We start from the raw sequence: 15,482 nt of genomic DNA, 5'->3' as shown, positions 1-15,482 counted from the left end.
CACAACCAGCCTGACCCAGGATTGTTCCAGATTCAGTTCGCTCTGATGCTCTTCAGTGGGCCCATTCTACTCATCTCACCTGTCACCCGGGTATGAACCGACCCTCGCCTTCTTGCATCAGCGCTTTTGGTGGTCCACCATGGATAAAAATATCCGGGAGTTTGTCTCAGCCTGCTCAGTCTGTGCCCAGAATAAGACCTCCACTTAACCTGTTTCTGTCTTGCTTCACCCTCTTCTCATACCCAGTCGCCTCTGGTCACACATAGCTCTGGACTTTGTCACAAGCCTTCCCCCATCTAACGGTAACTCAGTCATCCTCACCATAATTGACAGATTTTCCAAAGTGGCTCACTTCATTCCCGTCTCCAAGCTTCTGTCGTCCAGGGAGACTGCGGACCTGCTGGTGTCCCATGTGTTTCATCTGCATGGCATTCCTACTGACATCGTTTCCGACAGAGGACCCACGTTTACATCCCAGGTATGGAGATCCTTTTGTTCAGCACTGGGTATCAATGTCAGTCTTTCATCTGGATATCACCCCCAACCAACCCCCAAACAAGAGATGGAGACTGCCCTATGCTGCGTGACTTCGGCTAACCCTCCTACTGGAGTGCTCAGCTACCCTGGGTGGAATATACCCACAAAACCCTCACCAACGCCTCGGAAGTTATGTCACCCTTCGAGTGTGCTCTGGGTTATCAACCCCCCTTGTTCCCCACCCAAGAGGTCGAGGTAGCGGTTCCATCAGACTATGACCATATGCACCATTGTGATCGCACCTGGAGGAAGGCCAGCTGCTCTTCTTTGTGCCTCCGCCAGGACACAGTCCCAAGCCAACCATCGCCGTGCCTTAGCTCCAGGCTCCAGACTCCAGGCTTCTCATCAAAGGACCTGCCATTAAAGGTGGCTTCTAAAAAACTTTCCCCCGATTCATTGGTCCCTTTGAAATTGATTGTGTCATTAACCCCTCTGCTGTGCACCTGAAACTCCCAGCCTCTCTCAAGATCCACCCTACCTTCCCTGATCAAACTTGTCAGTTCCAGTCCCGTCTCTTCCTGCAGCAGCTCCTCCACCCCGTCGGTTCATCAATGACCATCCTGCCTATACTGTCCGGCAGCTCCTGGACGTGCGCCGTCAGGGTTGCAGCTGGCAATACCTGGTGGACTGGGAGGGATACGGGCCTGAGGAGCGCTGATGGGTTCCCCACCGTCATATTCTGGACCCCTCCCCTTTCTATACCTCACACCCAGATAGGGGGGGGGGGTACTGTTACATCTGTGCCTGCCACGCCCTCTACTGCTCATCCTGTGTCTCCATAACCTGTCGCCGCTCCCCCAGTGCTCTCTCCCTCTGTGTGTGTGTGTGTGTGTGTGTGTGTGTGTGTGTGTGTGTGTGTGTGTGTGTGTGTGTGTGTGTGTGTGTGTGTGTGTGTGTGTGTGTGTGTGTGTGTGTGTGTGTGTGTGTGTGTGCTGGAGGCAGAGCAGATCCCCACCAGCTGCAATTTGTTCCATAATCAAGCCCTCTTAAAATACTCAGCCCTGCCACTTCCACGCTGCCAGATCATAACCTCTGCTCAGTCAGTCTGCGTTTTTAGCCGTTTGTTCCTGAATAGATCCTGTTTTTGTGTTGTGCCTGTTGTCCCTTGCCTGATGCTGTTTTCCTCTCCGCTACAGTTCTGTCCGTTCTGACTCTGGTCCCTGTCTCCAGTCCCACGTTTCGTCAGTCTTGCTACCCTTTCCTGGACCCCCCACTCTTACTGCTTCATTGGATTCCTCTCCGGACCTGCTTACCCAGCCCCAACTCCCGTCGCTCCAGCTCCAGCACCTGGCTCCCTGCAACCCGTCCAAGCTTTCCATGGCCTGCACCCCAACTGAACCCCTGTTTTTCAATAAATACCTTGGTTACCTTATCCCAGTCTCCTCGTCTGAGTCTGCTCTTGGGTTCACCTGCTCCGCTCCGTGTAGCAAAAGGTTCTGAATACCTATGAAAATGTGATTTCCATTTTAAATGAGCAAAAAAATATTTTTGCTTTGTCATTATGGGGTATTGTGTGTTGATTGATGAGATAAAAAAATATATATTTTAGAACAAGGTTGTAACATAACATAATGTGGAAAAAGTCAACTGTATTTCCTTTAGCCTCTTCTTACAGTGCTCTTGAGTCTTGTGTCCAGAGATTCTTTATTGTCTGAAGAAAGAGCATCTGTTATTTCCAATTTTAAGTTACTTACTTCATGGTATGGTTTATCAGTTTGTAACTTTAGATGTTTTGAAGTACATGGAAATACAAAATTTTATAAGAAAAATATCTGAGGAGAGTAAAAAGCAGCCTCTCTCTCTCTCTCTCTCTCTCTCTCACACACACACTCTCTCTGCACATTTCTAAGTCACGTCTCTCTCCTTGTTCTCTGAAGAAAGGTTCCCTGTCACTCCGAGGTGCTTATTACTGTACAGCCTTTCAAGGCTGGGCTGGCTGAGTGGTATGCTCCCTAAACCCATACAAATCAAATAGTAATCACTGTGCGGGGGTACAGGTTAGTCGAGGTAATACGTACATGTAGGTAGGGGTAAAATGACTATGCATAGATAATAGATAATAAACAGCGAGTAGCAGCAGCGTAAAAAAGGGGGGGGGGTGTCAATGCAAATAGTCCAGGTAGCCATTGGATTAGCTGTTCAGGAGTCTTATGGCTTGGGGGTAGAAGCTGTTCAGAAGCCTTTTGGACCTAGACTTGACGGTTCGATACCATTTAATGTTGCGGAAACAGAGGGAACAGTCTATGACTAGGATGGCTGGAGTCTTTGGCAATTTTTAGGGCCTTCCTCTGCCACCACCTAGTATAGAGGTCCAGGATGACATGAAGCTTAGCCCCAGTGATGTACTGGGCCATACGCACTACCCTCTGTAGCATCTTTGCAGTCGGAGGCTGAGCAGTTGCTATACCAGGAGGTGATGCAGCCAGTCAGATGCTCTCGATGGTGCAGCTGTAGAACTTTGAGGATCTGAGGACCCATACCAAATCTTTTCAATCATGGCCTCTTTGCGACTGTCTTGGTGTGTTTGGACCATGATAGTTTGTTAGTGATATGGACACCAAGGAATTTGAAGCTCACAACCTGCTCCACTACAGCCCAGTCATTGAGAATGGGGGCGTGCTTGGTCCTCCTTTTCCGGTAGTCCACGATCATCTCCTTTGAGTTGAAAGAGCTTGTTGTCTCAGCATCACATTGGCAGGTCTCTGACCTCCTCCCTATAGGCTGTCTCATCGTTGTCTGTGATCAGGCCTACCACCGTTGTAGTGTCTGCAAACTTGATGGTGTTGGAGTCGTGCTTGGTCATGCAGTATTGGGGTGGACAGGGAATACAGGAGGGGACTAAGCACCCACCCCTGAGGGGGCCCCCATGTTGAGGATCAGCGTGGCAGAGTGAATCACTGGGTTGGTAAGAGTGCTCTTCTACAAACGCCAAGATTAATTTTCCCTCTTAAATGGCATCACAATATGCTAAAAAAACTATCCAAAAACAAAATGAAAATCTTTGTAATACGAAGGGAATACAACAACAAACATCACACACCATCCTGTATCACAATTGGTGTCATAGAATCCACTTTAATTTTTTTGTGGTTTGTTATCACTCATAAAACATATCTTACCAACAATCCAGGAAGCTGTCTTTCTTTAAAGGTTTAATGCATTCATTAATACGGTCCGCTGGCCCCTCTGTGTGTGTGTTGTTCACAGAATCCCGCTAATGTTATTGGAAAAGTCAAAATAATTTATGGCAGATGAGACAGAAATTCAATTACTCATCGAGTGCTTTTTGATCATTTGTAAGGTTATGTGCAGTGCAATGATTGGTTTTCCTGACTGATAACATTACCAGCTATATATTATATATATACACACACACACACACACACACACACACACACACACACACACACACACACACACACACACACACACACACACACACACACACACACACACACACACACACACACACACACACACACACACACAGTATAAAATAACTGACTGTATGGGTCATATGAGTCCATTATAGGACCTTTGGGTCTTCTAAAAGACTGTAATAACATTCTCCTGTAATAAGTGAACAGCTTCTGTAGAGTTATAAGACACTGCCACCACCTGGTCGTTCACATAAAGACTTGAAATGTACATTATACTCTACATCTAGACAATTTTAATGAGTAAGGATTCTATAAGTAAATTATTGTTGTGTTTCCAAAAACCAGGATTTCAGTAGGACACAAAGGCCAGAAATCCTATGTTAGCAGAGCACATGCAGTGCAATTCAACACAAAATTCAAGGTGCCTCAACCCGATATTCTAGCATCCATCCGTTTAAGCATGCAATCTTTATGTTAATCAGTGATTGTTGCTCAATAGCAAAAACAGGATGCTCACCCTAACACACATGCTCAACTTACTAGACCAGGCTACAATGTGTATTACCATGAACTTCTAATAGGCCTACCGGTAGCCAGTGATGTAGTGGTAAAAAAAGAAAAAAGGTGGGTAAATTCTGATTTATTGGTCGCATTTTTCTTAAAAAGGTGGGTAAACGGCATTTACCCTCCACTAGGCGGCATACACTCTTGATCCAAACTGCTACAGACCTATATCTATCCTACTCTGCCTTTCTAAGATCTTCAAAAGCCAAGTCAACAAACAGATTACTGACCATTTCGAATCCCACCATACATGTTCCGTTATGCAATCTGGTTTCAGAGCCTGTTATGAGTGCACCTCAGCTACGCTCAAGGTCCTGAACGATATCATAACCGCCATCAATAAAAAACAATACTGTGCAGCCGTATTCATTGACCTGGCCGAGGCTTTCAACTCTGTCAATCACCACATCCTCATCGGCAGACTCGATAGACTTGGTTTCTCAAATGATTGCCTCGCCTGGTTCACCAATTACTCTGATAGAGTTCAGTGTGTTAAATCGGAGGGTCTGTTGTCCAGGCCTCTGGCAGTCTCTATGGGGGTGCCACAGGGTTCAATTCTTGGACCGACTCTCTTCTCTGTATACATCAATGATGTCGCTCTTGCTGCTGGTGAGTCTCTGATCCACCTCTACGCAGACGACACCATTCTGTATACTTCTGAACCTTCTTTGGACACTGTGTTAACAACCCTCCAGGCGAGCTTCAATGCCATACAACTCTCCTTCCGTGGCCTCCAATTGCTCTTAAATACAAGTAAAATTAAATGCTTGCTCTTTAACCGATCGCTGCCTGCACCTGCCCGTCTGTCCAACATCACTACTGTAGACGCTTCTGACTTAGAATATGTGTACAACTACAAATACCTAGGTGTCTGGTTAGACTGTAAACTCTCCTTCCAGATTCACATCAAACATCTCCAATCCAAAGTTACATCTAGAATTGGCTTCCTATTTCGTAACAAAGCATCCTTCACTCATCCTACTTAATAATTTGGATGCAGTCTATCACAGTGCCATCCGTTTTGTCACCAAAGCCCCATATACTACCCACCACATCGACCTGTACTCTCTCGTTGGCTGGCCCTCGCTTCATACTCGTCGCCAAACCCACTGGCTCCAGGTCATCAACAAGACCCTGGTAGGTAAAGTCCCCCCTTATCTCAGCTCGCTGGTCACCATAGCAGCACCCACCTGTAGCACGTGCTCCAGCAGGTATATCTCTCTGGTCACCCCCAAAACCAATTCTTCCTTTGGCCGCTTCTGCTGTTCTCTGCTGCCAATGACTGGAACAAACTACAAAAATCTCTGAAACTGGAAACACTTATCTCCCTCACTAGCTTTAAGCACCAGCTGTCAGAGCAGCTCACAGATTACTGCACCTGTACATAGCCCATCTATAATTTAGCCCAAACAACTACCTATTTCCCTACTGTATTTTATTATTTATTTATTTCGCTCCTTTGCACCCCATTATTTTTATTTCTACTTTGCACATTCTTCCACTGCAAATCAACCATTCCAGTGTTTGACTTGCCATATTGTATTTATTTCACCACCATGGCCTTTTTTGCCTTTACCCCCCTTATCTCACTTGCTCACATTGTATATAGACTTATTTTTCTACTGTATTATTGACTGTATGTTTGTTTTACTCCATGTGTAACTCTGTGTTGTTGTATGTGTCGACCTGCTTTGCTTTGGCCAGGACGCAATTGTAAATGAGAACTTGTTCTCAACTTGCCAACCTGGTTAAATAAATAGTCTCGCTGTTGTTATTTTACTGGTGCTCTTTAATTACTTGTTACTTTTATTTCTTATTCTTATCCATATTTATTTTAAACTGTATTGTTGGTTAGAGGCTTGTAAGTAAGCATTTCACTGTAAGGTTGTATTTGGTGCATGGGACTAATAAAGTTTGATTTGATTTGAAAGTGCATCGTTGTAGCTGTGTGGGCCAATATAGTCTAAATGTTTGCATTGGGATAAGTTGAACCAATGGCCATGGAGTATGTTGAGCCAATGGTTGAGCCAATGGCATGTTGAGCAAATTGAAGTGTTTTCTTCCCAGGTGTAATGCAAGGCATTATCTCTGGGATATGAAGTAACAACAGGGCCTTGCTTATTTAAGAAGCGTTAAAAAAGGTGTTTGGTAGGTGTAAAGCCCGTGTTAAAAGGTACTTAAAATGATTAAAAGACAAAAAAGTGATTGAGATTGTGTTGAATTGTGTTTGGGAAATAAAGATAGACATGGTTTTAAAAAGTACTGGTAATATTTATTTCAGTACAGAAATTTGCAGGGGACTTAACTTACCCAGTCACGTGGCTCAACTTACTTAACCCCCCCCCGTAAGTTGATTTCAAAGTTATGTTTTCAAAACTTTAACGTTTACATTAATTCTGATTATGTCCAGGGATACACAACGTCTTAAAATATATCTAGATATTTTTGTTATAATAATACTATATTTCCCTTGATGGAGTGATGCTGAATGAAAATTACATGGCTTAACGTACCCCACTCTCCCCTAATTGTGTTTTGGTAAATATGATTGCAAGATTGTATTTACTGTATGAGCGCAGTTGATATTTGTATGGGTGTATTTATGGATGGTTATTATTGTCTGTGGGCGCTGTGGGGTTAGCGCGCTGCCCATTGCTACTTCTGAGTGGGAATGTGGAGTCTATTTTCAAGGTTGCCGTGGAAACCATTGTATTTTCAGTGGCAGTGATTGGTGCTCCCAGGCTAGCAATAATCAGTTATTTCTGTCATGAGTCAACACCTGACACACGCACAAAACAAACACACACAAGAATGCACAAAGGTACACACACATGCATGTAAACGTGCACACACATGCACAAAAGCACACTCATGTACACACCGCACACACGCATGCACTCAAGCAGGCGCACACACAATCACATATGCACACTTTCTCTTCTTCACACACTTTTCTAGCACAGCCTTATTTTAAAATCTCTCTTCATCGTCTGACACCGCATATGGGCCTTTTCAAGTAGGGCCATACGAAATGCAGCTAAACTCTGAACCCAGCAGCACATAATCATTACACAAGCGCAATCATAAGTATTATCAATGTATTTCATTATGATCTGACCAATGGACTGGCCATGATTATACCAGTCAAATTCAATTAGCAAATTCAAATTAAGGGGAGTTGAAAACTGGGATGTGACTTCCATGCAATGCAAATGCATGTGAATAATTCTCTGCATCCTTTTAAACACAAATAAAAAGCACTTAGAACCCAACAGCAGCAGCAGCTGTAGACTCACAGCATTGAGAAGCATTGCCTTCCATGGTTTCCATGTAATTGTCTCCCATAGACACTGGAGTGGAGATGATTTGGTAGTGCAATGAGAAGGAGTGTATATGAAAACATTCATCAGCCACTTTTCCTCATTTCAGTGAAGATCACTGTGGCAACAGGAGACAAATGCTGCTGGGTTATACCAGTATGATGGTCTGGATGGAATGGCTGCTGATGCCTTAAGCTTGAGGACCTAAGCTAATCAATGTCTCGTTGTCTCAGTTGAAACCACCATGTGAAAGGACACAGCAACCTCCACACAGAATCCCTTTCCCTTTGTAAATATTGAACAAATACTTCACAAGACAGGTTGATTAAATATCTATGGTGCGTGTGGGTTTGTGCTATAATGGGTTTGTGCTAAACCAAGAGAGATGTAACACAACAAAAGCCAAGACAACCGGGGCACTAAGACACAGCAGAGAGAGTGGCTCTGGTCCTGTGCCTCTGCCTCACTCTCCAGCTCTGCAGTCACTGTGTGTGAGTGTTGAAGACAGAGGGAGAGAGTGAGCCTGTGTGTGTGTATGTGTGCATGCGCGGTTTACATCAGCAAGAGGGAGACACCATTTACTCTGTCTCTTTTTTTCTCTTTCATCTTCATAAATCTATCACTCTGAAAACAGATACAGTCATCCAGAAATAACAGAAGGAAGAGGCAAAGGCAGAGGAGGGGAAGTGGAGCATTCTGATAAAGAAGGGGAGTGCCTCAACAGCAGTCAGCATCATACACAATACATGCTGCTGACTGATGTCTACCATGCAACCCAGAACTGGGAACGAACCAGCCAGCTTTATATTCTCAAAAGCAGGACAGACAGCAGGCTACAGCATCACAAAACCTGCCCAAAACCAGGTACATTATGCATCTCTGTATGTCTCTTTCTGTCTCTATGTCTCTCTCTGACTCTCTGTATGCCCCCGTGTCTCTTTCTGTCTCTGTCAGTCTCCCTCTTTGTCTCTCTCCCTATAAATATATATCGCTACGTCTCTCTCGGTCTCCCTCTCCCGATAAATATAGATCTCTATGTCTCTGTCTCTGTCTCTGTCTATCTCTCTGTCTATTCCTGTCTTTTTATTTGTAGTTCTCTCTAATCCTCCTTGCATGTAGAATACATGATGTGATCAAGTCTTGTAACATGATGTTGTTACATGGGGTTATTAACATGGGGTTGTTATGTAATGTTGGGCATGGGGTTGGTCCCTGTAGACTGTGAATGTAATTGATTTGTTCTGATTGATGGGTGAAAGACTGGGTGCTGAGACGGGAGATAGGGACAGTCACAGTGACCTGTAGATAGCTTTCAATTTGGATGAAAGAAGCAGGAGGGGCAGGGTGGAATGGAAGTATGTGTTGTGTGTGTTAAGGGGCTGCATGGGGGCATAAGTGCAGTCAGAGAAGAGTTGGTGTGGGAGACAAATGAGGCTAGAATTGGTGTCTAATAGGTTAGCATAGTGGCTAACCAGGTACAGGCAGAGGCAAATCCACAATGACTAGGCCATGCAGATCTAATGGCATTATCTTACGCCCCTTTTCTTTTCAAGGAGGTGTTGGCGTTTGCTGTGGCTCACGAGCAGACATACAGGCTTATACTGAATGTGATATTGTTGACAAAAAAGAATCACAGAGTCTGGAAGAAAAGCAATGCTAACATACTGCTCATTGTATTGGATCGGGGGATGAGGAAGATGGGAAGGAAGAGGATGAAAAGGAAAAAGGGCAGGAATATATAGGATAGAGTGTAATTCCAAAGACATTTATTCACTTAAAATGCATAATGTGCATATTGGGACAGCTGAGAAACAGCATCACAAATGGAGACATGATGTGATCACAAAAACCTGTGCCAGCTCCTGTGCCCTGGTTTCGGGGTAGGTCCCCCCCCCCCGAAACCAAGGGGGACCTACCTAAACTCTGTCCAATGGAAACTCTAGTTTTTGTTGCAAAACAGAACATTTTGCAGCTGTTTGGATTAAAGATAACACCCCAGGTTTTAGTAGCAGGTTTCACAGCTGAGGGCTGTGTTTGTGGCTAAAGTTGACTGAGAGTGTGCTCGAGTTGAGTCTGAGAGGATTCATGTGTTTTCACATGCAAAAGTGACTGCTTTTGATAAAAAACCCTTTACCTGCCTTCCAAATGAAAATTGAAAATATATTTAATGGGAAAGAGAATGAAGGGAATGTTTCCGAACGATGCATCCTGCTGCTTTTTTGACAACATGACGAGCAGCGCGGATTACTGTTCGATTTGATAACGCCGCTCCTTCGTCAGTGCTTTGCCCATTCACGTCACGGGCCATAGCCTGGTGCACCGCGATTCAGCTTACTCAAACTGCAGTAGCTAATGTCCTTCATCCTGCTTCTCTCTGTTCCTAGGAAAAGGCCTGCATTGCTGAGGAGGTTGAGGGGAGTTGACTTTTCTTAGGGTGACGCAGGATCTCACCCCCTGTCTATAGAGCTGCTGCTGTCTGACCTCCTCCCAGACTGGGCCTCTGGTTCCTGGCCCCGCCGCAGGCTGTGAAGGATGGGTGATGGGCCTGTGATTGACACCCCCCGCCTGCCTTGTCCCGCCATTCGATGGAGCCATTGTGGAACTCCTCCCTCCCCTTCCCACTGCCCATGCCCAACACCTCGTCCTCTGAGTCACCCGAGAGCGGAGCTCTGTCCCAGTCAATTGCGCTACTCGCCATGCTGCTCATGGACCTGCTGGCCGTGGTGGGCAACGGGGCCATAATGGCTGTCATCGCCAAGGCCCCACAGCTACGTAAGTTTGCCTTTGTCTTCCACCTGTGCCTGGTGGACCTGCTGGCGGCCCTGGTTCTGATGCCCCTGGGCATGCTCTCAGGCCGGGCCTTCTTTGGCGAGGCCCTATGTCGGAGCTACCTCTTCCTCAGCGTGTGCCTGGTCAGTGCCGCCATCCTCTCCATCTCAGCCATCAACGTGGAGCGCTACTACTACATCATCCACCCCATGCGCTACGAGGTGAAGATGACCCTGGGCCTGGTGGCCTCAGTGCTGGTGGGGATATGGGTCAAAGCTTTGTCCATGTCCGTCCTGCCGCTGCTGGCCTGGGCCTTACAGGACGAAAGGACTCCTCTTCTGGAGGGTGCTGGAGTTGGGGGAGGGGGTGGAGGTGCACCCTCACCCTCTGCTGCTCAGGGTCACAGGCGATGCTCCTTGCACTGGACAGGGGGCGGGTCAAACCGTGTTGCCTTCATGGTCCTGTTCACGCTGGTGTACTTTCTGTGTCCACTGATGGTCATCCTGGTAGTGTACTGCAGCATGTTCAAGGTGGCGCGAGTGGCGGCCATGCACCATGGGCCCCTGCCGACCTGGATGGACACGCCACGCCGCCATCGCTCTGGATCGCTCAGCAGCCGCTCCACCATGGTGACCAGCTCGGGGACAGGGACGGGGCGCGACACTCCTCACCGCGCCTTCGGAGGGGGTAAGGCGGCAGCGGTGTTAGCAGCAGTGGGAGGACAGTTCCTGTGCTGTTGGCTGCCCTACTTCTCCTTTCACCTGTACTCAGCTCTGGCCTCTAGCCCTCCAGCCACGCTGGCCCCCCTGGAGGAGGTCGTCACCTGGATCGGCTACTTTTGCTTCACCTCCAACCCCTTCTTCTACGGCTGTTTGAACCGGCAGATCCGCGAGGAGCTGGGCAAGCATGTGCCTTGCCTGTTTCGCCAGGCAACGGGAGAGGAGGACCGACTGCCCAGCCGTGAGGGATCCATAGAGGAGAATTTCCTGCAGTTCCTCCAGGGCACTGGCTGCATCCTGGATCCCCAGGACTCCCACAGCACCTCCAGCCCCAAGGGAGAGGCCTGCCGGCCCCTGGCCCAGCCCCCACAGCCTATACCCATTGACTTCCGCATCCCAGGACAGATTGCAGAGGAGACCTCAGAGTTCCTTGAGCATCACCAGATTAAAAACAACCATATCATATCGGACAGTTAGGTTATGGATTTATTTTATGTAAAAAATCTACACAAAAAGTTACCAAGATAACAATTACCACAGTAACATAAACACTGGTATACAGTACGTCACGGAGTATTAACATAAAGCATTTTATTCTTAACAATCAAAAGCTGTGCAATGGGAATCACATTTTGCAGCTTCATTTTCCATTCTGTAAAGGCTGCAATGCTATGGAATTTATATTATTTGTATCATGCTCCTATTAGAGTATACAACAAATAATTTGCTGTGGATTGTGGCATTTTGGGGAGAAAGACAAATGGCACAACTGTAGCTGCAGTGTATCTGACAGGTTAATATGTTCAGTGATGCCGATATTGGGGTTGTTTGTTAGGGAATTCGTTTTAGAGATTTAATTCTTTACTTTTTTTTACTTCACAGTGCATTGATAGTGTCAGTATGTTATTAATACAGATGTATTATATATTCTGAGATTTTCCTGTTTGGATTTCAAACCAAACAAGCCCTTGAGCAAAGGGGATGTTAGAGTCTGTCAGCTGTCTTTCTTTCGTTAAGCCTACTTTAAACTATATCAGGTTTTATGACTTCCAGAAGTCATCATTGAGCCAAACACTTGTCCAATATCTGATACTGGTCAATCAATTACTTTTGAAGAATTGATGTATGACAGCTGTTGAATATAGAAACCAATATTGGAGTGCAGGAAGACATGCCTGAAAATATGTAAGTATTCCTGACCCCTTCGCCTCTGTAAAATATAATTAAACGGATGTATAGTAGACAGTGAGTGAATGGTCACTATATAACTACTGAAAGTTGGGACTTTTAGAGATGATGAATGAGCTACAGTACTTTAATTGTGCCCTGGTTGTGAGGTTGAGGCACAGAGGAAGTAAGAAGCACTATGGGGCAGCCACCTGTTGTTGATAGGTAAAACCTCTGGGCAGATACACCCTCTCTCTGGTGCTTTTCCTGAACACATCATCTGTGTTTTCCCATAAGCAGGCCAGGTTTATTGTGACCACAGTTAGGATGTAGGCAATCTTTTCCTTACTAATCCTGAACTACTTCTGGCCTGTCAGAAAAGTACATTATTATTTTCATCTATCTACCGTTTAGATAGTACAGTGCCCCTCAAATTGACACGGGCAGATGTTCAGTTAATTAAGGCAGGAGTATTTTTGTTAATTGATGCACTACATTACATTTCTATACAATTAGATTTTTACATTTGCTGTTTTACAAATGTAGCTGTGTTTTATGTTTGATCAAAATGGACAGATTATTAGGTATTATTGATTACTGTATCTTTTGCGATTAATTAACAAAATACAATGGTGTATTCAAATGGAATACAGTAACTGTCTTTTCAATGTGTGTTGATTAGCTGTGGAGCAGCGGGTTGGAGAATGTAATAAACCAATTATATTTTACAGTGCAGCTCATCAGAGTTCTCTACCTCAGATACAATATTGACTTAATTTGCAGGTCCAGCACACAATGTACACATAGAAAAGATATGGTGTAAGTCATGCCACATATTTTTAACTCTATGCTCCATGGGTTGCTTTCCTTCTGCAGCTGGACAAGGACAGACTGACAAAAGCTGTCCTCGTGGCTTTGTCTGAGAGACTTGATACAACGCCTTCACGTCTGCTATCTCTGGTGTCACATTGTGAGGGGATTTAGAATGGTTTGAGCTGTCCAAAACAGTACTGGCCAATTTGAGGTATCAGGCTTGTTAAAACATATATGGTTTATGCAAGAGTACAGAATAAAAGTTATTTATTTAGTTTCTGGCTTCTTAATCGTTTATTGATTGGTTTAACAAATATGAATGAATGAAATGTTATTTTTGTGTCAAATTTGCCAATTGGCAAGCCATCCCTTATGGAATTAATTGACACATGAACAAACATTACAATAATTCACTATGATAATTAAATGATAATTCTTCTTCCGATGTTCTCTGCATTGTGCATCGCATGAAGTGGAAAAAAATGTAAGCTAAAAATCAATACATAATACTAAATAAGGTTATCCAAACAATTGTTGTTTTTGAAAGAAAAACAAATTTTTTGTCCATTAAAATAACATTGAATTGATCAGAAATACAGTGTAGACATTCTTAATGTTGTAAATGACTATTGTAGCTGGAAACGGCAGATTTTGAATGGAATATCTACATAGGTGTACAGAGGCCCATTATCAGCAACCATCACTCCTGTGTTCCAAATGCACGTTGTGTCAGCTAATCCAAGTTTATCATTTTAAAAGGCTAATAGATCATTATAAAACCCTTTTGCAATTATGTTAGCACAGCTGAAAACTGTTGTGCTGATTAAACAAGCAATTAAACTGCCCTTCTTTAGACTAGTTGAGTACATGGAGCATCGACATGTGTGGGTTCGATTATTGCCAGAAACAAAGAACTTTCTTCTGAAACTCGTCAGTCAATTCTTGTTCTGAGAAATGAAAGCTATTCCATGCGAGAAATTGCAAAGAAACTGAAGATCTCGTACAATGCTCTGTACTACTCCCTTCACAGAACAGCGCAAACTGGCGCTAACCAGAATAGAAAGAGGAGTGGGAGGCCCCACTGCACAACTGAGCAAGAGGACAAGTACATTAGAATGTCTAGTTTGAGAAACAGGTGCCTCACAAGTCCTCAACTGGCAGCTTCATTAAATAGTACCCTCAATACACCAGTCTCAATGTCAACAGTGAATAGGCAACTCTGAGATGCTGGCCTTCTAGGCAGAGTTGCAATGAAAAAAACATATCTCTGTCCAGTGTCTGTGTTATTTTGCCCATCTTAATCTTTTCTTTTTATTGGCCAGTCTGGGATATACCTTCAATCTCACCACACAGGGTTCCCAGGCCATGCCCCCAGTTATTGAATCAGTGCAAAATTGTGGACTCCTAAAAAGTAACGTACTGCTCTATTATGGACAAGTTAATTTTAAAAATACCTCTTAGCACCACACACTACTGCTGAATAGTCCAGAACAGGACACACACATGTCTGATACAGTTTGGAATACGTGGCATAACCAATATTTTTAAGTGTTTTAGTTTTTCCTGACTCCCCCAAGAGCTCTACTTGCTGAGTTGGCCAGGGCAGATGTTCCGTATAGAAAGGTAATATCTTAATCAATAAAAATAGCCAAATATTTATAATTGCTAGTAAGCTCAAGAATGTCTTCACAAAAACAAAACTGAAAAACACTTATCTTGGTACCTGGTTTTCTAAAATGCATTATCTGTGTATTTGTCTGGTTGATCATGAGTCTCCATCTTTTACACCAATTGTGTGCACATATAATAACATGTTCTGCAGGTCTTGTTCATTTTCTGCCATCAAAATAATATCATCAGCATTTCATCATAATTTCTTACTCCAATATTTAACTGTTTAATTATTTTGCCAAATAATTTATAAACATAGCAAACGAAGTCGGTGATATGTCGTCTTCTTGTTTTACACCTGAGGGAGTGGGAAATCAATCTGTACGATATTCATTAACACACACACAAGCAAATGATTCTTTGTAAAGAGACTGGATTGCGTGATAAAATGTCCCTTCAACCCCTGTCTTTAACAAACTATATGCTAAAAGATCCCTATTTACAAAATGAAAAGCTTTCTGGAAATCAATGAAACATGCAAAAGTAGGCTTCTCTTCGTGTGATCAATTTCCAATTATTGTACAGACCGAAAACATATGATC

The 15,482-nt window shown here is 44.2% G+C and overlaps 1 protein-coding gene across 1 annotated transcript; it reads left to right on the top strand.

Annotated features, from left to right (window-relative positions):
- Positions 1–8,312: 8,312 nt before the first annotated feature.
- Positions 8,313–13,543, top strand: LOC135541088 (G-protein coupled receptor 61-like). Its single transcript, XM_064967211.1, has 2 exons — positions 8,313–8,665; positions 10,186–13,543. The coding sequence occupies exon 2, from the start codon at positions 10,387–10,389 to the stop codon at positions 11,764–11,766; it is 1,380 nt and encodes a 459-aa protein (XP_064823283.1). The 5' UTR covers positions 8,313–8,665; positions 10,186–10,386; the 3' UTR covers positions 11,767–13,543.
- The last annotated feature ends 1,939 nt before the right edge of the window (positions 13,544–15,482 follow it).

This window comes from Oncorhynchus masou, chromosome 6, assembly GCF_036934945.1.
Source record: "Oncorhynchus masou masou isolate Uvic2021 chromosome 6, UVic_Omas_1.1, whole genome shotgun sequence".
NCBI classification, from domain to species: Eukaryota; Metazoa; Chordata; class Actinopteri; order Salmoniformes; family Salmonidae; genus Oncorhynchus; species Oncorhynchus masou.
This window is presented reverse-complemented; position numbering and strand designations above follow the sequence as displayed.